The sequence below is a fragment of the Leptodactylus fuscus genome, unplaced genomic scaffold (assembly GCF_031893055.1).
Source record: "Leptodactylus fuscus isolate aLepFus1 unplaced genomic scaffold, aLepFus1.hap2 HAP2_SCAFFOLD_66, whole genome shotgun sequence".
In the NCBI taxonomy this organism is placed as follows: domain Eukaryota; kingdom Metazoa; phylum Chordata; class Amphibia; order Anura; family Leptodactylidae; genus Leptodactylus; species Leptodactylus fuscus.
In genome coordinates this window covers 17,852-42,124 of record NW_027440693.1, presented here as the reverse complement: position 1 = coordinate 42,124, position 24,273 = coordinate 17,852, and the positions used below count along the sequence as shown (strand labels likewise).

At 46.5% G+C, this 24,273-nt stretch overlaps 1 protein-coding gene across 1 annotated transcript in view; it reads left to right on the top strand.

Moving 5' to 3' along the window:
• The window catches only part of C1D (C1D nuclear receptor corepressor), a 31,109-nt gene extending 9,821 nt beyond the window's left edge, over positions 1-21,288 (top strand). Inside the window, exons 2-5 of the mRNA XM_075261941.1 lie at positions 2,474-2,619; positions 8,990-9,056; positions 9,138-9,193; positions 18,143-21,288. Coding sequence (XP_075118042.1) covers positions 2,494-2,619; positions 8,990-9,056; positions 9,138-9,193; positions 18,143-18,304 — 411 coding nt within the window. The 5' untranslated portion in view covers positions 2,474-2,493 and the 3' untranslated portion in view covers positions 18,305-21,288. The remainder of the gene's footprint in view (positions 1-2,473; positions 2,620-8,989; positions 9,057-9,137; positions 9,194-18,142) is intronic.
• Positions 21,289-24,273: the final 2,985 nt, after the last annotated feature.

The following is a 24,273-nucleotide window of genomic DNA, read 5'->3' as shown; positions in this document are numbered from 1 at the left end:
GGCAGGAGTGATGCTGCTATTCCGCTCCTCCGTCGTCCCCCCCCCCCCCGGTATAGCAGCATCGCTCCTGCCGCTGCTGGCTTCCTGCAGGGCAGGAGTGTAGCGATCTCTCAGGCCCCGGCGGCTAACCCTCCCCGGAATCTGCCTTTCTATTACAGCGGATGCCAGGCGGCCACATTCGGACTATAAGACGCACCCTTCTTTTCCCCCTAAATTTTTTGGGAAAAAACGGCGTCTTACGCTAGGTTCACATTAGCGTTCGGGTCTCCGTTCTCAGCTTTCAGAGCTGGTGCGGCGGTGAGCGTTTTGTGCTCTCCGTCGCGAAACCGGTTTTTTAAAACCAGACCCAGAGTACTGCATGTCCGACTCTGTGTCCGATTATAAAAAAAAAAACGGTTTCGCAGTGGAGAACATAAAACGCTCACCGGCGCTCACAGCCGGACATCTTTCAAACCCATTCAAATGAAAGAGTCCTGCAGGTTTCCGTCTCCTGCCTCTGTTTTGTGCAAGAAACAGAAACCTGCAGAACGTAGACCGGGCGCAGATGTGAATGAGCCCTTATAGTCCGAAAAATAGCTTGAGGGAATTGAGTCGATTTCCGTTTTTCTTCTCAATTTCTGCACGTTTTGCGGCTACCTATTAAGGGAACATTCACACTACACCCGTTACATTGTTGCTTATGTGAAAACCTCTAGTATAAAACTAACACGTTGCTCACACAGTAAGCCGCAGAAATACAATTGCTGAAGTGCTGTTTTTTGTTTTTTTGTTTTTTTACAACGTTGCCTCCAAAAATTGTAATAGAACTGATCAAAAATTCTTATGTACCCAAGGCTGATTAAAAAGTATAGCTTGTCCCACAAAAAAACCCAGCTACCCCTCCCTGTTAGCAGTGCAGCCAGCAAAGGAAACGTGACCGCAGCACGTGACTTTCTTTCCCCTTGAAGCCACTCATTATTGCCTGCTCAGGTATTCAGAGGTCGGCGATGCTGCACCCACTGAAGAAGGAAGACACAAAACAGACCCTGAAGCCGGGAGGATAAAGGGAATCCTGGGAAATGTAGTCTGTGCACAGAACAAGACTGATACAAGGAGCAGCAAGTAAAATAAAGCCAAGCAAAGGCTGCACAAGGGAGCGGGAGGATATGGAGGGATTGCAGAGGTCTGGGGAGATTCCTAGAGAAAAAAATATCTGCATATTAAGTGTCCTAATTATGGTCTGCTTGTTTTAAAGAAGTGTAAGTGTGTGTGTATATATATATATTGTGTACTTGTGTGTGTATATATAATATATATGTGTGTATATAGTATGTGTGTGTATATATAATATATGTGTGTATATAGTATGTGTGTGTATATATATAGTATGCATGTATGTATATGTAATATGTGTATGTGTGTATATAGTGTACTTGTGTGTGTATATATATAATATATATGTGTGTATATATAGTATGCATGTATGTATATATAATATGTGTGTGTATATATATATATATATTGTGTACTTGTGTGTGTGTGTGTGTATATATATAATATATATGTGTGTGTATATATAGTATGCATGTATGTATATGTAATGTGTGTGTATATATATATTGTGTACTTGTGTGTGTATATATATATAATATATGTGTGTGTGTATATATAGTGTGTGTATATATAGTATGCATGTATGTATATGTAATATGTGTATGTGTGTATATAGTGTACTTGTGTGTGTGTGTGTGTGTGTGTATATATATAATATATATGTGTGTATATAGTATGTGTGTGTATATATAGTATGCATGTATGTATATATAATGTGTGTGTGTATATATATTGTGTACTTGTGTGTGTATATATATAATATATATGTGTGTGTATATATAGTGTGTGTATATATAGTATGCATGTATGTATATGTAATATGTGTATGTGTGTATATATATTGTGTACTTGTGTGTGTATAATGTGTCTGTGTATATACAGTATATAGTGTACTTGTGTGTGTGTGTGTGTATATAATATGTGTCTGTGTATATATATATTGTGTACTTGTGTGTATGTATAATATGTATACAGTATATAGTGTACTTGTGTGTGTGTGTATATATATATGTGTCTGTATATATATTGTGTACTTGTGTGTATGTATAATATGTGTCTGTGTATATACAGTATATAGTGTGTGTGTGTGTGTATATAATGTGTCTGTGTGTATATATATATTGTGTACTTGTGTGTATGTATAATATGTATACAGTATATAGTGTACTTGTGTGTGTGTGTGTATATATATATGTGTCTGTATATATATTGTGTACTTGTGTGTATGTATAATATGTGTCTGTGTATATACAGTATATAGTGTACTTGTGTGTGTATATAATATATGTGTGTCTGTGTATATATAATGTGTATATAGTAGCTTTTAACCTTCTTAATGTGCTTTTCTCATACAAAGTGCTCTTCTTTCTTCTCCCTCCAGGGGGCATCACAGAGGCAGCCATGACTACAGAGGACTACCCCACAGAGATCCACGAGTACCTGGTGGCCTTTAATGACTCGGTGGGCAGCGTTGATGAAATGTTGCAGCAGATGATGTCGGTGTCGCGGTCTGAGCTTCTCCAGAAGGTGAGCCCTAATCCTTACAAGCACATGGACACATTAACCCCTTCTGTTCTGGGCCACTTGCCTCGGGTCAGGGCCGGACACATTTTCGGGTTTCTTCCTACATGTGGTTCCTATATACAGGAAAATGTAAACCAAAAATGAGGGGAAGCCTCTTCATATTTTTCAAGTTTATTTTTTTTTCTTTAATAGCACAAAGTGCTGCTAAAAAAACTTATTAAAATAGTTTCCCCGTCCGTTACAGTAACTTTTATGTAGTGTAGTGTCTCCAGGGGAAGGACGAGAACCTGTGACGGGGGGGGTGGTTACCCCCTTTTTTAAAAAAAAATTTACGTTGTGCCCCTATTAAGTCATCATAGACCGTGTGTTTTTTTTTTTTTGTTAAATCAGATTTTTCCATCATTTGGGACTGATCTATTTATCACCATTTACAGGAGGATTGTGGCCTTCTGACCTGACCCGATCTGGATCCTCTAGGACCCAGCAGTTGCTGCCCCCTAGTGGTCATGTGGCCGAGGGTCAGAAGGAGGCTGCACAATGGAGGCTCCCATGGCTATGTACACAACATTCATTGAGCGCAATAAACCGTCCCGCTCTTCTCTATCGGGGATCTGACTCTGGTTACAGCGGCTCCCCAGTTCTGCAGCTACAAGGGTCTATGGGGACGTCATTGCAGAGTTGAGTGGAATTGCTAAAAACGTCTATGGGCGATCCAGAACAGGTTAAAGTGATATTTCTGTCACAAGTTGCTCCGTATATTCACATGATGGGTGGGGGGTCCAACCATTGGGAATCATAGTGATCCCAAGAACTTAGGATGTTGCACCCCAGTCTGAATGGACCATCAGCTTGGTATTCAATTCATTGGACCTGATAGCCACAGCCTGTACTAGAGCGGTCCGACCACTTGTGACTGGCGGGTGTGCGGCCCTCTAGTGTCCGGCGGGTGTGCGGCCCTCTAGTGTCCGGCGGGTGTGCGGCCCTCTAGTGTCCGGCGGGTGTGCGGCCCTCTAGTGTCCGGCGGGTGTGCGGCCCTCTAGTGTCCGGCGGGTGTGCGGCCCTCTAGTGTCCGGCGGGTGTGCGGCCCTCTAGTGTCCGGCGGGTGTGCGGCCCTCTAGTGTCCGGCGGGTGTGCGGCCCTCTAGTGTCCGGCGGGTGTGCGGCCCTCTAGTGTCCGGCGGGTGTGCGGCCCTCTAGTGTCCGGCGGGAGTGCGGCCCTCTAGTGTGCGGCCCTCTAGTGTGCGGCCCTCTAGTGTGCGGCCCTCTAGTGTGCGGCCCTCTAGTGTGCGGCCCTCTAGTGTGCGGCCCTCTAGTGTGCGGCCCTCTAGTGTGCGGCCCTCTAGTGTGCGGCCCTCTAGTGTGCGGCCCTCTAGTGTGCGGCCCTCTAGTGTCCGGCGGGTGTGCGGCCCTCTAGTGTCCGGCGGGTGTGCGGCCCTCTAGTGTCCGGCGGGTGTGCGGCCCTCTAGTGTCCGGCGGGTGTGCGGCCCTCTAGTGTCCGGCGGGTGTGCGGCCCTCTAGTGTCCGGCGGGTGTGCGGCCCTCTAGTGTCCGGCGGGTGTGCGGCCCTCTAGTGTCCGGCGGGTGTGCGGCCCTCTAGTGTCCGGCGGGTGTGCGGCCCTCTAGTGTCCGGCGGGTGTGCGGCCCTCTAGTGTCCGGCGGGTGTGCGGCCCTCTAGTGTCCGGCGGGTGTGCGGCCCTCTAGTGTCCGGCGGGTGTGCGGCCCTCTAGTGTCCGGCGGGTGTGCGGCCCTCTAGTGTCCGGCGGGTGTGCGGCCCTCTAGTGTCCGGCGGGTGTGCGGCCCTCTAGTGTCCGGCGGGTGTGCGGCCCTCTAGTGTCCGGCGGGTGTGCGGCCCTCTAGTGTCCGGCGGGTGTGCGGCCCTCTAGTGTCCGGCGGGTGTGCGGCCCTCTAGTGTCCGGCGGGAGTGCGGCCCTCTAGTGTCCGGCCGGTGTGCGGCCCTCTAGTGTCCGGCCGGTGTGCGGCCCTCTAGTGTCCGGCGGGTGTGCGGCCCTCTAGTGTCCGGCGGGTGTGCGGCCCTCTAGTGTCCGGCCGGTGTGCGGCCCTCTAGTGTCCGGCGGGAGTGCGGCCCTCTAGTGTCCGGCCGGTGTGCGGCCCTCTAGTGTCCGGCCGGTGTGCGGCCCTCTAGTGTCCGGCCGGTGTGCGGCCCTCTAGTGTCCGGCCGGTGTGCGGCCCTCTAGTGTCCGGCCGGTGTGCGGCCCTCTAGTGTCCGGCCGGTGTGCGGCCCTCTAGTGTCCGGCCGGTGTGCGGCCCTCTAGTGTCCGGCCGGTGTGCGGCCCTCTAGTGTCCGGCCGGTGTGCGGCCCTCTAGTGTCCGGCCGGTGTGCGGCCCTCTAGTGACTGCAGTAACATATAGAGTTCAAGCTGTACTTGGGGGTTTTCATGCATCAGGGGCAGTCCTCCATTCAGCCTACATTCCCAATGAGGTCAGACACCCCCTTTCTCAGGATAGATGGGGGTCTTGGCGGAGAAACTCCCACCGATCATCTATTTATCCTCTATCTTATGGTTAAAGGATAAAGATGCTTTGTGGCATAAATCCAAATAACTTATCTGGTAAAATATTTGCAAGTTACCTTTGTCCTCTGCTCCCTCCTCGTGTCTCCAGCAGGAGCTGATGGTAGGTGACCGTAGTCTATGTCCCCCCTATAATCGCCTGTGCCAGGAGGTTCATCAGACAAGATCTGAGCTGTGTATCGCTTTCTGGCTTCTATGGATCAGACATTGTACATTTCTTGCCCTCCAGCAGGCGCTATTAAAGGCACAGCTTCTGCTAATCTGCATAGATGCCTTTACCTTTCCATTCCTACATAGACTATTGGTTTATGACCGCTCTGTAACTTTACACATCCCTTTCTTCTTCTCTTCATCTGCTTCTGTTTTCTCTTCTATTACACTTATGGTTTAGAATATAAAGAAATCTTCTGTATGTACCCCAGGAGATCAGCCATGTCCCCTCCTGACTAGTCTGTAAGATGACTGGCTGCAGCAGGAGCCTCCCCCCATTGGACCTTTCTGCAGTAGGTTAAGAAAAAGGGGTTGGTAAGACCCAAGTAAAATGGATACTGATGACCCATCCATGGGCTAGTGGTCTGACACCTGGACCACCTACTGATCAGCTGTTTTAATAGCTCTGCTTCTATTCAAGTGACTGTGAGCAGACCTACAGTTTCCCGCTGTGACCATTACTGTGCAGAGCTGGAAGCTGTATACAGTATATGGAGCCGTATACCGTAGTGGTGGAGCCGCTCTGCTGCCATTCACTTAGATACTCTATATTATATACAATCTACGGTTCTACGGTCATCCGGATCCTTTTCATCTGGGTCTCAGACAACCCCTTTAAACTTCATCCTTCCCAGTTATAGTTGTGACTACTCTGAAATCTCTGACTGGCTCACTGCTATGATTGATCCTTATACTGTGACTTCTGGCTATTTGGTAAGTATTCGGTATATACTCGAGTATATACGGTAGGTACCCTGAGAGGGTTCACCATACGTATTCATAGGCTTGGAAGCGTTTGCTTTGCTGAAGCTTTTCTTGGTTGCGTGTGCCTGATGGTGTCAGTAATGCTCTTCGGTAAATATACAGCATGGCCTTCTGCCAAATATCTGTATCTTCAATGGAATTTTCTATTTGGAATATTAATTCGGACTAATTCCGTTTTTAAAGGAGACCTACAATAAAATGCATAGACTTCTACTAGATATACTGTCTCCCATATCTCAGGCAGCAGTAAAGTTTGTGAGTCCGTACAGTGATTACCTGCAGAGTTATAAAACACTCCTGGATCACATTGCCTATCCCTGCTATCTGTGTATACTGTGTGCAGAATCTCCAGTGTATTCCTGAGATGGTGTGACACTCTCTACCCTGCCTACTGCTCTCAGAGCTGAAAGGGGGAAATCTATCACATGTCAGAAGAAGGGGCTACAGACTGAAGCTGTAACACATGGTCATACCCTGAGGCTCTGCAGTGTCGCTGATCTATTAGTAGCTGCTCCTAGAGAAAGTGTAGTGCGGGGAGACTGAGACTGCGCAGTGCGGGGAGACTGTGCAATGTGGGGAGACTGAGACTGCGCAGTGCGGGGAAACTGAGGCTCTGCAGTGTCGCTGATCTATTAGTAGCTGCTCCTAGAGAAAGTGCAGTGCGGGGAGACTGAGACTGCGCAGTGCGGGGAGACTGTGCAATGTGGGGAGACTGAGACTGTGCAATGTGGGGAGACTGAGACTGCGCAATGCGGGGAGACTGAGACTGCGCAGTGCGTGGAGACTGAGACTGCGCAGTGCGTGGAGACTGAGACTGCGCAGTGCGGGGAGACTGAGACTGCGCAGTGCGGGGAGACTGAGACTGCGCAGTGCGGGGAGACTGAGACTGCGCAGTGCGTGGAGACTGAGACTGCGCAGTGCGGGGAGACTGAGACTGCGCAGTGCGGGGAGACTGAGACTGCGCAGTGCGTGGAGACTGAGACTGCGCAGTGCGGGGAGACTGAGACTGCGCAGTGCGGGGAGACTGAGACTGCGCAGTGCGGGGAGACTGAGACTGCGCAGTGCGGGGAGACTGAGACTGCGCAGTGCGGGGAGACTGAGACTGCGCAGTGCGGGGAGACTGAGACTGCGCAGTGCGGGGAGACTGAGACTGCGCAGTGCGGGGAGACTGAGACTGCGCAGTGCGGGGAGACTGTTCTCAGTAAATTCAGAGGCGCGATGGCAATTGTAGACCAAATTAGGCATATCAGTGGGACAGAAACCAAGGTGGTAGATATCCCATTAAAGAGTTTGTCTCAAGTTTTAATGTTATCCCTTATCCATAGATGAAAGGGGTTGTCCCCTCCCCCCCCCCCACCCGCCTAACTGCTAATTTACTTTAATTAAAAAAACAAAACAAACTATTATCCATATCCCTGGAATGATCATGTGACCACCCCAGGGACACACTCTGATAATCCGGTGATGTTCTGTTTCACCGCTTCCGAAACAGAACGTCTCCATTACGTTTCCCCCTCCCCTATCCCCATCAATACTTACCAAGACTCCCTGTGTCCGGGGAATGGCTCCTCCCCTCTTCTGGTCTTCTAGCAGTGGGCGGAATAGGTTAGCTAGGGAGACGGGAGTGGGTGGGAGGGGCTAGTAATGAGCCGGATCGCTTAGCATTATGAGACATGGACGGTGGGAGGGGCTATTAATGGAGGGATCTATAGGCATGGATGGTTTTGTAACGGAACGAGAGAGGAGGGGGGCTATTGTGTAGAAGCTGCACAGCAGGAAGTTACACCATGTAAATCAAGGCAGACGATGCAGCAGCAACCAGAGACCCCCAGAAATCACTCCAAACTCCGCTACAGGTATATGGGTGCACTTATTAACCAATTACTAGCACTAACAGACCTTTCTAAAAAAAAAAAAAAAAAATTCTGCACATGCTGATCAGTGGGGATCTGACCGACGGGACCTCCACTGATCATGAGAACAGAGTTCCCGTACATCTGTGCCAGTGGAGTGACAGCCGAGTACGCAGCCTCATTGACTTTCTTGGGAACCTATAGAGATTACTGACTGCCGTGCCGAGCACTTGCCTGGCCTGTCGCCCCATTCAGATGGCTGGAACACATCATTAGTGGTTGGACCCCCACTGATCAGCTTGTGGATGGGGGTAATATCAAAAGTTGGGCCAATCCCTTTAGCGAAAACAAATGTATACAAGAGCCTGAAGGTCATTGTAGAATTCTTCTGCCATGACAGGTCTCTTCTCCATCAGGTCATTGCAGAGGTCTCTGACTTTAGTAGGAGTGGCACCGCACATTTTGGTGTCCTCTGTTCCCTGGTGCCAGTCCTAATGAATCTGTCCTAATGTGTGCGCGGAATGTAGAGATCTATTCCCCGGTGACGTCACCACTTTCTGGTGAAGGGTTCAGCCCAGTGAATGACTGTGGTCTGGTTTTCGTCTATGACTGTGTCACTACCCCACGCATTTCCCCAGCATACTCTTCCCTGGACTCAGCCCCCTTGGGTCGCACAGGCGCTCTCGGCCCCCAGACTCTATTCACGCTGAGGGCCAATAAACCCCTTGGTCTCCCGCACGCTCTTCAGTGGACTATGCGTTCCGGCGTTTCTGGTCAATTCATTTCCTGTCTTTTCAGTGTTGACATTTGGTGCTCGACCACATCAGGCCTGTGGGATGTTATAGTAACAGTCTGGGGCTTAGGAAAGCGTCCAGGAGAGGTGCAGCCGCCCCAACATCCCTAAATAAATCCTTTGTGCTATTCTATAAGCCCCTAGAGAATAGCCCTTGTACTGGGGGATTTGGGGACACTTTACCGTTTTTCTGCGTTATGTAAATGTTTCTCTTTTGTTGCAGATAGATCCGCTGGAACAAGCAAAATTAGATTTGGTGTCTGCGTACGCCTTAAACTCTCTGTTCTGGGGTAAGTGTTAATGGTGCTGGAAATGGGGGGGGAAAGCCTGGATGGGAAAGGGGACTAATCTGATATTTCTGCTTAATTTAGTATATCTGACAACACAAGGGGTTAATCCTAAGGAGCACGCAGTGAAAGGAGAGCTGGTAAGAGAAGACATTTACTTTTACTAAATCTGCAGCCTATGTATATACTGTGAGAGCAGAGCGCACCCCTGCCCAAGACCGGAGTATATAGTGTGCTATAAGATAAGATAAGATAATCCTTTAATAGTCCCACATTGGGGAAATTTCAGCGTGTTACAGCAGCATAGTAATACAGATACAGGATAATACAGAGTAATATATTACAGACGTAGACACAGATAAGCTGAGAAGAGAAGATATACTAGGAGGCCATGGCAGCTAAGGAAAAACAGAAGAGAAAGAGGAAGACCTCATGGTCATCGTCATAATCATTAGTTCTCTGTGCGGAGTGATCTTCGTTTGGTCTATATAGAGTTATATGATAGAGGAGAGAAGCTGATCTGTGTGATATATAGGGGTATATGATAGAGGAGAGAAGCTGAGCTGTGTGATATATATAGGGGTATAGGAGAGAAGCTGAGCTGTGTGATATATAGGGGTATATGATAGAGGAGAGAAGCTGAGCTGTGTGATATATAGGGGTATAGGAGAGAAGCTGAGCTGTGTGATATATAGGGGTATATGATAGAGGAGAGAAGCTGAGCTGTGTGATATATAGGGGTATAGGATAGAGGAGAGAAGCTGAGCCGTGTGATATATAGGGGTATATGATAGAGAAGAGAAGCTGAGCTGTGTGATATATAGGGGTATATGATAGAGGAGAGAAGCTGAACTGTGTGATATATATAGGGGTATAGGAGAGAAGCTGAGCTGTGTAATATATAGGGGTATATGATAGAGGAGAGAAGCTGAGCTGTGTGATATATAGGGGTATATGATAGAGGAGAGAAGCTGAGCTGTGTGATTATATATAGGGGTATAGGAGAGAAGCTGAGCTGTGTGATATATAGGGGTGTATGATAGAGGAGAGAAGCTGAGCTGTGTGATATATATAGGGGTATAGGAGAGAAGCTGAGCTGTGTGATATATAGGGGTATATGATGGAGGAGAGAAGATGAGCTGTGTGATATATAGGGGTATATGATAGAGGAGAGAAGCTGAGCTGTGTGATATATAGGGGTATAGGATAGGATGGAGAGAAGCGGAGCTGTGTGATATATAGGGGTATAGGATAGAGGAGAGAAGCTGAGCTGTGAGATATATAGGGGTATAGGATAGGATGGAGAGAAGCGGAGCTGTGTGATATATAGGGGTATAGGATAGAGGAGAGAAGCTGAGCTGTGTGATATATAGGGGTATAGGATAGAGGAGAGAAGCTGAGCTGTGTGATATATAGGGGTATATGATAGAGGAGAGAAGCTGAGCTGTGTGATATATAGGGGTATAGGATAGAGGAGAGAAGCTGAGCTGTGTGATATATAGGGGTATAGGATAGAGGAGAGAAGCTGAGCTGTGTGATATATAGGGGTATATGATAGAGAAGAGAAGCTGAGCTGTGTGATATATAGGGGTATAGGATAGAGGAGAGAAGCTGAGCTGTGTGATATATAGGGGTATATGATAGAGGAGAGAAGCTCAGCTGTGTGATATATAGGGGTATAGGAGAGAAGCTGAGCTGTGTGATATATAGGGGTATATGATAGAGGAGAGAAGCTCAGCTGTGTGATATATAGGGGTATAGGAGAGAAGCTGAGCTGTGTGATATATAGGGGTATATGATAGAGGAGAGAAGCTGAGCTGTGTGATATATAGGGGTATATGATAGAGGAGAGAAGCTGAGCTGTGGGATATATATAGGGGTATATGATAGAGGAGAGAAGCTGAGCTGTGTGATTATATATAGGGGTATAGGAGAGAAGCTGAGCTGTGTGATATATAGGGGTATATGATAGAGGAGAGAAGCTGAGCTGTGTGATATATAGGGGTATATGATAGAGGAGAGAAGCTGAGCTGTGTGATATATATAGGGGTATAGGAGAGAAGCTGAGCTGTGTGATATATAGGGGTATAGGATAGAGGAGAGAAGCTGATCTGTGTGATATATAGGGGTATATGATAGAGGAGAGAAGCTGAGCTGTGTGATATATAGGGGTATATGATAGAGGAGAGAAGCTGAGCTGTGTGATGTATATAGGGGTATAGGAGAGAAGCTGAGCTGTGTGATATATAGGGGTATATGATAGAGGAGAGAAGCTGAGCTGTGTGATATATAGGGGTATATGATAGAGGAGAGAAGCTGAGCTGTGGGATATATATAGGGGTATATGATAGAGGAGAGAAGCTGAGCTGTGTGATTATATATAGGGGTATAGGAGAGAAGCTGAGCTGTGTGATATATAGGGGTATATGATAGAGGAGAGAAGCTGAGCTGTGTGATATATAGGGGTATATGATAGAGGAGAGAAGCTGAGCTGTGTGATATATAGGGGTATATGATGGAGGAGAGAAGATGAGCTGTGTGATATATAGGGGTATATGATAGAGGAGAGAAGCTGAGCTGTGTGATATATAAGGTTATAGGATAGAGGAGAGAAGCTGAGCTGTGAGATATATAGGGGTATATGATAGAGGAGAGAAGCTGAGCTGTGTGATATATAAGGTTATATGATAGAGGAGAGAAGCTCAGCTGTGTGATATATAGGGGTATAGGATAGGATGGAGAGAAGCGGAGCTGTGTGATATATATAGGGGTATAGGAGAGAAGCTGAGCTGTGTGATATATATAGGGGTATATGATAGAGGAGAGAAGCTGAGCTGTGTGATATATATAGGGGTATAGGAGAGAAGCTGAGCTGTGTGATATATAGGGGTATATGATGGAGGAGAGAAGATGAGCTGTGTGATATATAGGGGTATATGATAGAGGAGAGAAGCTGAGCTTTGCGATATATAGGGGTATATGATAGAGGAGAGAAGCTGAGCTTTGCGATATATAGGGGTATATGATAGAGGAGAGAAGCTCAGCTGTGTGATATATAGGGGTATAGGATAGGATGGAGAGAAGCGGAGCTGTGTGATATATAGGGGTATAGGATAGAGGAGAGAAGCGGAGCTGTGTGATATATAGGGGTATAGGATAGAGGAGAGAAGCTGAGCTGTGTGATATATAGGGGTATATGATAGAGGAGAGAAGCTGAGCTGTGTGATATATAGGGGTATATGATAGAGGAGAGAAGCTGAGCTGTGTGATATATAGGGGTATAGGATAGAGGAGAGAAGCTGAGCTGTGTGATATATAGGGGTATATGATAGAGAGAAGCTCAGCTGTGTGATACATAGGGGTATAGGATAGAGGAGAGAAGCAGAGCTGTGTGATATATAGGGGTATAGGATAGAGGAGAGAAGCTGAACTGTGTGATATATAGGGGTATATGATAGAGGAGAGAAGCTGAGCTGTGTGATATATATAGGGGTATAGGAGAGAAGCTGAGCTGTGTGATATATAGGGGTATATGATGGAGGAGAGAAGATGAGCTGTGTGATATATAGGGGTATAGGATAGAGGAGAGAAGCTGAGCTGTGTGATATATAGGGGTATATGATAGAGGAGAGAAGCTGAGCTGTGTGATATATAAGGTTATAGGATAGAGGAGAGAAGCTGAGCTGTGAGATATATAGGGGTATAGGATAGAGGAGAGAAGCTCAGCTGTGTGATATATAGGGGTATATGATAGAGGAGAGAAGCTGAGCTGTGTGATATATAGGGGTATAGGATAGAGGAGAGAAGCTCAGCTGTGTGATATATAGGGGTATATGATAGAGGAGAGAAGCTGAGCTGTGTGATATATAGGGGTATAGGATAGAGGAGAGAAGCTGAGCTGTGTGATATATAGGGGTATAGGATAGAGGAGAGAAGCTGAGCTGTGTGATATATAGGGGTATATGATAGAGAAGAGAAGCTGAGCTGTGTGATATATAGGGGTATATGATAGAGAAGAGAAGCTGAGCTGTGTGATATATAGGGGTATAGGATAGAGGAGAGAAGCTCAGCTGTGTGATATATAGGGGTATATGATAGAGGAGAGAAGCTCAGCTGTGTGATATATAGGGGTATAGGAGAGAAGCTGAGCTGTGTGATATATAGGGGTATATGATAGAGGAGAGAAGCTGAGCTGTGTGATATATAGGGGTATATGATAGAGGAGAGAAGCTGAGCTGTGTGATATATAGGGGTATAGGATAGAGGAGAGAAGCTGAGCTGTGTGATATATAGGGGTATAGGATAGAGGAGAGAAGCTGAGCTGTGTGATATATAGGGGTATAGGATAGAGGAGAGAAGCTGAGCCGTGTGATATATAGGGGTACAGGATAGAAGAGAGAAGCTGAGCTGTGTGATATATAGGGGGGATATAATTTGGAGCAAAAACATAAAAAGACAGGTTAACTGTGACCGTGTTCCTCGTCGGCTTCTTCTAGACGCCGGCTGCTTTCCCACCAATAAACAATGATTGACGTCTGGGTTAGTCGGACTCTCCTTCTCCCTGCTCGGAGTCCTGTCGGGAGTTGTCCTACTTCTTCAGGTTCACTGTAACTGAGTCTTGAGGTTCTCCGCAGACTACGTGACCCTGATGACCTGTTCGTTATTGCGGACGTTAGATACAGGCGCTATACACATTGGGGTGTCTTCCTCTTAAGCCTTGATGAATTGCTATAAACCTCTACTATGTGGATACGGCTGCGATGGGAACATGAGGTCATATTTAGTATCTGCTAATACAAAAAGGGGAGCAAATGATAGTGGAGATCTGTCTCATTGTGTGATATGGAAGAAGTGGCCAAAGATGGCCGTCACCCAGGTGAGTTGTGAGTGTCACAGCATTAAACAAACCGTGAGGGTGACGGCGAGGATGTCCAACGCCAATGAGACCACGACGATCACACGTGCAGAAGCCAGTGGGATGAATCCATGCACTTAGGGATAATGGATCCTCGGGTTACTTGTGTGATATTAAAGCCTCTTTATTGGTAAAATGGGAGCAGAACGCGAGGAGGGTCCGATCAGGATGGGGAGGGTCAGATTTAGGATAACGGCTTATGAGCAAAAGAGAAATTCACAAACCTCGGGTCAGTCGTGTGCTTATATTTTTATATATGTGCTATATATGATCACAAAGAACAAGCCGCAGCGACGGCTGCACCGCTCCAGTGATGTCTATGGGACAATGCTGCGGTATGTAAAGTCACCGCCACACACTGTACAGCGAGTATACCGCTCGGTACTGGTATGTAACATTATTGAGAGCTGCGCTGTCTAAGGAGATGATCTGCAGGGTCCTGGAGGTTGGACCTTCACAGATCTAATATGGATGGCCTATCCTAAGGATTCACCGGACACATTAGAAAAGAAAAATATACTTAGATGTTCCTATCCCCAAAAGATTGTGCCGTCCTATAGCAGGACTAAACCGCCTATAGATCCATTTCACACATATCTATACCTACAGGAGGCAGGCTATAGCTACAGGAGGCGGGCTATACCTACAGGAGGCGGGCTATACCTACAGGAGGCGGGCTATACCTACAGGAGGCGGGCTATACCTACAGGAGGCGGGCTATACCTACAGTAGGCCGGGTATACCTACAGTAGGCCGGGTATACCTACAGGAGGCCGGGTATACCTACAGTAGGCCGGGTATACCTACAGGAGGCGGGCTATACCTACAGTAGGCCGGGTATACCTACAGTAGGCCGGGTATACCTACAGGAGGCCGGGTATACCTACAGTAGGCCGGGTATACCTACAGGAGGCGGGGTATACCTACAGGAGGTATATAGAAAAAGCCATGTCCTGCAAGGAGAGATGATGGACTAGTCTGAGGCCGGAGACGTCGCTGGATTCATTTCTCCATCTCACAGCCTTCTTGGGTTTCACTTTTTTGTAGTGTGCAAGAAAAAAAAATCTATTGCTCTTAAGTTTTACTGCCTTAGTACCGAAACGACTGTAGAAGCCAAACTGCGATTCCTGTGCACTAGAGCTAAGGCCCCATGGAGCGATAAACCAGATGATTTTTGTGCAGCAGCGTTTCCAGTGGGGGGGAGGGGGTTATGATGTGCAGGTCTGTCTGTGATGTGACAGCTTTCTCTACTGCCAAAGGACAAGTCCCCTCACACTCTGATGAGATGGATGAGTCACTGCTAGGAGGAGGAGCAGGGGCGGCACAGGCGTCTGATAAGTGCAGGAAGCTTTTACAAGAAGCGATCTTCAGCCCCTGCAACTGCCAAAGATTTCTTTGCTGCCGGTGCTTAGTCCTAACAGCAGGTGAAGTATGGGGCCCCCTAAGGGGGTGGGGGCCCGGGTAATTGCCCAGTTTGCCCCCACTAACACAGTCCCTACTTAACAGGACCCTACATGCTTGCAGCCAGTCAGCAGGCACCTTCCAGCTCTTCCTTCCAGGCCAGTCATGGCGGTATTGGATTAGACAAGCTATGCCCGAAGGATTAAATATATGTGATGAGCCGAGACACCGCTGGGAATCTGGTACTATCGCAATGAGACCAGGACACTTTTCTGGCGTTCACTTTGTAGTCAGAAGGTCACGAGCCACGTGGAGGCCGCCCTGTCTATAAACTTACACATTACATACAGAGCGGGTATACACTCTGATCACTTACCACTTTATATCACACCTACAAGCTATTCGCTAAGCTCTGACTCCTCCCCAGACTCCAGCGTGACTTGTAGGTTTTCTGCCATGTCTTCCCGGGTTCTTTCACTATATATCTATATATACATATTTCCTCCATGTTTTTTCCCCCCCAAGAGATATTAATGCAGAGATGTTTCATTAAGATGATCTTTGTGTAAAAGCTTAAATGGTATCTGGGCTTTCTACATTCCTGTGTAAGTCCATAAATATTGCAGGCGGTGATTTACGAGCGCGCGGCCCCCGATAGACGGAGGCTTTTACACACTCCCATCCATTCACGCTCCTCGCAGACCTTGTCCTATTCCCTCATTAATTCATTTTCTCAACAGTTAAGAATTTGGTTCTACAACAAAGCTAAAAGCTTTTTTGGCAGGGGCGGGCTGTGTACTGTCCAGTAATCATGGAGAAGTGACAGATTTACAACCTCCAATAAATCTCTTCAGTTTGTCTTTTTTTGTTCCATTAAGTTGAATGAACAGATTGAATCGAGACGCTCGGGATCTCAAGGTTTCTTGCCAGCCGGGAACATCAAAGCCCATCACTTATTTTGAGTAAGAAATATTACAAATGGGAATGAACCGCTTCCATTGTGACTCGTCACCGAGGAATAATAATGGATCTCAATATACATTTATAATCCAAAAACTCTGAGCCAAGCAAAATACGAATTTGGTGCATTGTATGGGGCCGCGTCACTCGCCTCGCCGCTTTATTTGCCTGGGCTGTGTCTCCAGATTATATTCTTCACACTGGGATTAACGGGACATAAATACAAAGTATAGAAACTTAGATAATGAATTCTGACTCCTAATGTTAAAACTATACAATATGTTCATGTTAAAAACCTACAAAGAACCTACAGTGATTTTTTTTTGTTTGTCCCACTAATTTTGTCATTAAAGGGATCCTATCATTCAAACACATTTTTTTTTCTAATTAACATGTCGGAATAGCCTTAAGAAACGCTCTTCTTCTCCTACCGTTCGTTGTCTTCTTTGTGCCGCGTTTGCTTGAAATCCCGGTTTTTGTTGGTATGCAAATTAGTTCTCTCGCAGCACTGGGGGCGGTCCCCAGCACTCAAACAGCACTGGGGCGTCCCCAATGCTTTGAGAGAACTCTTCAGCGCCGTCTCCATCTTCTTCAGCAACATCCTCTTCTCGTGGCCGGCGGGCATGCGCAGTTGGCTTTGGCCTGAGGCCTAGAAGTCTGAAGCCTGTGCCGGAAGAAGCCACGTGAAGAGGACGTGGCTGAAGAAGATGGAGGCGGCGCTGGAGAGTTCTCTGGCTATATTGGGGACGCCTCCAGTGCTGCAAGAGAACTCTTTTGTATACTGACAAAAACCGGGATTTCAAGCAAACGTCGGCTAACACTATGTGAGTTAGAGGACCCTAACCTATCTATATGCCGAGCTGGATTCTGCTGGCGGGCTACCTTTAACATGCCTGAACCTATGACTATTTGGTATTGTTGGATTCATCGTCATGCCTTCGTCTTCCTAAAATCTGTATATTTCAGATGCGTCCCACCACTAAAGATGAGAACAAAGTCAAGGTATAACGATACACTTTTATATTCATAGACTTTTATACCAATACTTGGTAAACTGCAGCGCATTTCATGAAATCTGGCCAGTCTACAATCTAGTACATCCGTCTAGCGGACCTCATTGATTATATTGGGGCCGGTTGGGTGGCCGTCATTCTAAAACTGAAACCAGTGGAAGAAAAGAAATCCTCTGTGCAGGACTTTTCTCTGCCAAATTTCAGGTGGACAATACGATGGAGTCTCCAACAGAGACCCAGGCGCAAATGTGAACTTACCCTTCGCCTGTATTGGTCGGTGGATGTGGTGTTGCTGTGTCAGCGCTCATTAAGGATTTCCGGATACTTGGCGATGGTGGCTGACTTATCAAGACCATTGTTCTCCATGCTGACTTTAACAATCCATTCCCATTGAAGTTTGCATCTAATTTATGGCAAGTCTCAATTTTTGTGCAAAAATTCTAATGTGCAAATTTTTTCATGGCTTGTACATCGGATTTCTGGCGCCCAACCCTGATAAACTTCCCCTATGATGTGCACTTGAAATGTGTTTCCATTCTTTTAGCAGATGTGAATAGCAAGTTCTAGTTCGGAAACTGCCAACAGGTTGTGGTAAATACTCTGCAGTAATGCACAATGTGAACAAACAATAGAAACTGCCAGTATTCACTATATGACAAGCCGCCAGAACCAGCAGCTCATCTACAACAGGCTTGGCTGCAATTCAGATACATCATTTGTTTCATTAGCTGAAAATACCTGAGTCCTGGAGGGGGGGGGGGCTCCGTCAGTCTCTAAGTCAATATAATTTTGTTTTGTAGGAAAGAATACGAAGTTATATGAACAGAGTCAAAGAAATATCAGATCGTAAGAAAGCAGCCAGACTGGACAAGGGAGCGGCGAAGAGGTTTATAAAGCATGCCCTGTGTGATCCCGCCCCCGAGGAAGCCACCCCATCCAAAAAGAAGGCCAAGCAGAAATAGGGATTTGTTTTCTGGTGTTGGTTTTGATATTTGTTTTCATTTCTGTTTTTTATTAGTTCATTGTCCAGAATGTGTCATCTTAGGGAGCGTTCACACTACCATCGGTGTCCGACAGCTAGTGTCCGCTGCTAATGTCCATCCAAAATCTTGTGCAGCATTAGCATCAGACACTCGCTGTGTCCGTGACATTTTGCATTGATTTAAATGGACATCGGGTGCATCTTTTACGGTCCGTTCCCAAAGATGTCAGACTTTTCAAGCGGACAGCTAAACCCGACATGTAGGTTTTTTCTGTCCACTTGATAAGTTGGACAACTTTGGGAACGGACAGTTAAGGACAGACACGGACTGTAAAAGACGCACCCGATCTCCTTTTAAATCAATACAAAATGTCATGGACACAGCGAGTGTCTGATGCTAATGCTGCACAAGATTTTGAACGGACTTTAGCAGCCGCCACAGACAGTAGTGTGAACGCCCTCTTATTGATTTATTAAACTTGTAAAAACATTTTTTTTTCAACTGAATTGTTTTTAGAATTTTATTTCTTTTTGCAAATCTAGTGCCATCACTTTCTGCAGAGCGTGTCATTCCTATGCGTCCTTAAATTGACTTTCTATCTTTTTCATACAAAGTCAATTTAAAGAGGACCTTTTATGGTCCGGGGCACAGGCAGTTCTATATACGGCTGAATTCAGCGCACTGCCGGCTTTCACAATCTGTGCCCGGGTGAAGAGCTATCTGTCCTGGTACCGTAGCGCTTCACAGTCAGTCAGAGACATCCTTCTTCCCAGCAGTGCCTATAGCGCTGTACAGTGTGAGCGGGGAGGAACGTCCTTCTTCCCAGCAGTGCCTATAGCGCTGTACAGTGTGAGCGGGGAGGAACGTCCTTCTTCCCAGCAGTGCCTATAGCGCTGTACAGTGTGAGCGGGGAGGAACGGTTATGGTCCGGGGCACAGGCAGTTCTATATACGGCTGAATTCAGCGCACTGCCGGCTTTCACAATCTGTGCCCGGGTGAAGAGCTATCTGTCCTGGTAGCGTAGCGCTTCACAGTCAGTCAGGAACGTCCTTCTTCCCAGCAGTGCCTATAGCGCTGTACAGTGTGAGCGGGGAGGAACGTCCTTCTTCCCAGCAGTGCCTATAGCGCTGTACAGTGTGAGCGGGGAGGAACGTAAGCGCTGTACCCGGGGCACAGATCAGAAAGCCGACACTGAATTCAGCAATATATAGAACTGCCTGTGCCCCGGATCATGAAAGCTCCTCTTTAAGGGCTAGTTCAGACGGTGTAACATGGTCTGGATTTTGATGCGGGACACCACGTCAGAATCCAGACCAAATTGCACCTGCCACGACTAGCTGCAACTACTGTCATGGCTTCCAACGGTCGCGGCTTTCTGCTCCAGATTAGGCCAGAATGAATGGGCCTAGTTGGGAGAGAGGTGTCGCGAAGCAGAATCCGCTTGAAGAAAGGGCAGCTTGCTTGTTTTTTCCGCGAGCAGGACTTTACAACGCTCTTCAGACAACCATTAGGCTTGGTTCACACATCAGTATGCCATCCGTCTGTTTGAATTCAGTTTGAGACTTTAAAACGGACTGATGCACATGCTGACTGTATACTGACACTTTTATATGCTGATAGCAAACGCTGTGCGTCCCCTAGAGGAGAGAGAAGGGGATTAAAAGTAGAAAATTGTAAACCGAGTAGATAAGGACATGTATTATATGAGATATATGGTGTGTGTGTGTGTGTGGCCATAAAGATCTAACCAGGTAGAAGCGTCCACCACTGAGCACACTGGTATCACGTCATGTTGGAAAAGAAAAACAACGGGGGAATCTGCAGGTGAATATATAGCGTATACTAAGGTCCTCGTCACTAAGCTGCAGAAAAGAACTGGTATTCGCCATTGGAACTCCATCCAATAACACCAGGGTTTATCCCAATCCTTCAGTTGTTATGTAGGAAAGATGGAAGATTCTCCGTATGCATAAGCTCATTGACCGTCAAAATCTAGAGAGCGGGAGGATCCGGTCTCAGAACTGGAAGAGCAGCAGGAGCCACCAAGACCAAATATCGGAGGAGCGTATATACCTTTCTATTTGAAGGGACCGAGATAAGTGACTTGACTAGAGACTGAGTCATAAAGACAGAGAAAGTGGTCATGTGACTGCATGTGATTTGCTTAAATTGCTGATTTTATCTACATTACAAAGCTTATGTTCTAGCAGTTTATTGCTCTCCAAGTACCTGAAGTCCTTTTGTAGATGAAAGACCTTGTGCACATTATCCATGACCAAGGCTCTTCACATCGTCCTTGGTTTGTGCCTAATGGTGGCTATTATAGTGTTTTATAACCACATCTGTTAGCAATCTATGATACCCAAAGCTTTAGATGTTACAGACTCTTTCATCCTACAACCCAAAGATATTTTGTGTCAAGGACTAAATCCTCGCTGTTCCCTTCTGCTTCCTTTGCTTGACTTTATTTTACTTGCTGCTCCTTGTTTCTCTGTTATTTACCTGCAGTGAATGTGAACAAACTACAAGTCCCAGGATTCATCTGCCTGCTCTCCCTCGCTGTGTGCCCCTCCCCCCAATAAATCCCTCCCACGTACAAGGTCACATGACGCTGTGATGTTTTGTTTCCTGTCTGAACTGCTGATAGGGAGGGGCAGCGAGCTTGTATATGAAACTGAAGTCCTGCAAATCAATCAGATAAATGGTGCAGGATTTAAACTGTGGGTTGGCGGTGCCGTTGAACCGCTTATATGTGTTTCCCCCCCCATCTCTGCCTCCAGTTTCTTGTTCCCCCATCTCTGCCCACAGTTTTGTGTCCCCACAGTTTCTTGTCCCCCTCATCTCTGGCCCCAGTTTCTTGTCCCCCCATCTATGCCCCCAGTTTCATGTCTGTGCTCCCAGTTTCTTGTCCCCCGATCTCTGCCCCCAGCTTCATGTCCCCCCATCTCTGCCCCCAGCTTCATGTCCCCCTTCTACATCAGCCCCAGTATAGTAGCACTCACCTTGGCCACGCTCCCCCGCCGCTGCTTTCTCCGCTCGCTCAGTGCATATAGTGTTCGGGCTGCTGCCTGTGTGTGGCGTCAGGTTGCTATGATGCCGGGCCGCGCTCTGCTGCACCTACGACACCCACAGGCAGCAGCACGCAAGCTATGTGCACTGAGCGAGCGGAGACAGCTGCGGGGGAGCGTGGCCAAGGAGAGTGCTACTACACCGGGGGTGATGTAGGAGGGGGACATGAAGCTGGGGAACGTGGTTGATCCCTGGGGACACCCCAGGGGGGGGTGAAATTTCCCCAAGATCCATTCAGCCGTTTGGTTGTGATTGAGGAACAAACATCCAAACACACAAACTCACAAACTTTCACCTTTATAATATTAATAGGATAGCATGTGTGTGTGTGTGTATATATATATATATATATATATATATATATATATATATATATATATATATATATATGTTAGGAAGTGTTTCGTATTAATGCAACCTTCTATTTGGCCCATATTTTTTAAAAACTGAATAAGCCCTTTAAGTGATATATATTGGGTGGGTTGTTACCGACATCTGGGGAGAATTTAGGACCTTCAGAAATATACTTTCTTTGAAAGTATCAATAGCGTTCAATAGGATCACGACTTTCATTGCAACAATTCACCAGCCCCAACTCTCACTTCTATGCAAATGTGTGTCCACAAACCACTGAGGGTTATCTGTGTGTTACATAGAGAGATAACAGCCCTGGGACCTGAGATAAGAGCAGTGTAATATAGTATGTGACCAGAAATCCAGAACAGTAGTGAAGCCATGTCATGTACCGGGATACAAAGTAGCTGATGTGTTACTCCAGGTTACAGAATATCTATGGGACAAATGTCATCCAAATCCGTTCAGCTGTTTTTGGGTGATTGAGGAACAAACATCCAAACTGTCACATGTATAATAGTAGTAGGATTATTGTCTGATCTGATTATTCTCTGATTATTGTCTGATTGATTATTGTCTGATCTGATTGTCTGTTTTTTACTCTTCAATTTTTTTTTTAATTTAATAACACACAGTGCTACTAAAAACCTTATAAAATAGTTTTTCCTCTCCATGACGGTAATTTTTATTTTGTATGGTGTTGTCGGGGGTGGGGCTATAACCTTTAATAACAGCGTTTTATTGGCGTATTATTTAATTTTTTTTTTTAAATTATTTAATTTAATTTTTTTTTTCACTTTTCTATAAATGTTTTCTTATTTTTCTTTTTACATGTTGTCCCCATAAGGTGATAATAGACATCTGATCTCTGTTTCTTCGGTGGGGGGGGGGGGGGGAGGCTGATTATTTTCCCTGTAACTGGGGCTGGTACATTTCGCCTCCTGCCGTTCTATAGCGCTGATCCCAGTGGATCACGTGACCGCCGGGGTCATAGGGCGGCTGTATCATGGTGGCGCCTATAGCTGTGTATACACGGCGATGGAGAAGGCACAGAAAGTAATATCCCGCCCCCGCCTTCTCTCCGGGACCTCCGGCTGATTCTCTCCTGATTTCCCGTTTCAGCAGCTTCCGAGTTCTGCTTGGATAGATCGGTGCGTCCTTGCAGAACTAGGCAAACTCCTTCCGGATGTAAAAACCCAATGGGTGGTCTGGAGATGGTTCAACTAAAGAAAAAATGTGGAAAAATAAAAAAACCTTCAAAATAAAGCCGCATTTATCACCGAAAAATAATTTGAATGACCCAAAGGAAAAAAAATGTTTTAGCCCTCAAAACTGCACATACAAAAAAACAAAACTGTGTGTGGTCCTGAACCCGGTGCGGATGTTGTGCTTGCTGCTGACAGACTCCCTTTAGATACTGGCTATTTATACCTGCCAGGCAATTCTCTGAAAATCCTGGAAAATTCCCATAACACGACCGGCAGACGGCAGAACAACAGAACTTTCTGCTAAGCTGGAGGTTTTCTGTTTTTCTCTTATCTGTGGTTTTTCAGCATGTGCTGCCGGCCTCTGGGTGGTGACAGGTCGTGCCCCAAAAAATATTTGCCAGATTCTTGCTTCATTGGCTGAGTATCTGTCGTCTGCACGTCTTATGTCCAGGACCAGGCAGACCCCTGCTTTCTGGCAATGTCTTACCCTTCTATCTTATCCTCTTAGTAGGGGCTCTGTCTTGTGCACTTTGGCACTGGTGACTTTTTTGGTTGGATGTTGGACCGACGTGCTCAAGGGTAAACACATTTTTCCAGCCGAGGAGTCAGGCTTGTACTGCGTGCAGGCTACGTAGGTGCCATGTTTACTGTCCATATGGCCGCCTCCATTGTCTCTGAGGTCAGACACGTATCATCTCCTTATATTTTGGCAATAATCGCAGCCTACATTCAGATGAAGAGGGATCTCTGCCAATATGGATACACCCATTAGGAAAACAGGCGTGGAAGGATTTATGTTTGTACGTCAGGATGAGTTAATGTGCGGAAATCAGATTCCGTATTAGATGGATTTTACAAAGTTAACACCTGGAGATAATGAGTGAATATCATTCCTGCCACTATACATGTGTTACGTGTGGACATAGTGTGCCCGTGCGTTCTCTATGTCTGAGCCCATATTCACCTGCTGAAATCCCATCACGTTTTTTACTTTAGTGTTTTTAGCGTTTTTCATTGCGTCGTTGCTGAGTTTTTATCTGAGGATTTTCTTCCCTTATTAAACCTATAGGGAGATTGTTCTGCATTTCCGCAGATATAATTGACTTGCTGCGATTTTCAGAGGTGCAGGAGCTTTTCCCCCAGTGGGTTTTTTTCTGCAATGTGTGGATGGGATTAGCAGAATCTCCTTCACTTTGCAGCTGCTGTAAAACGCAGGGGTTCTGTAACTCTTGCCTCTTTTGGGGCTAGGACATGCTCAAATTTGCAAGAATTATTACCAAAAATTTGGGACACTTTTGGAAAATTAGACTCAGATTG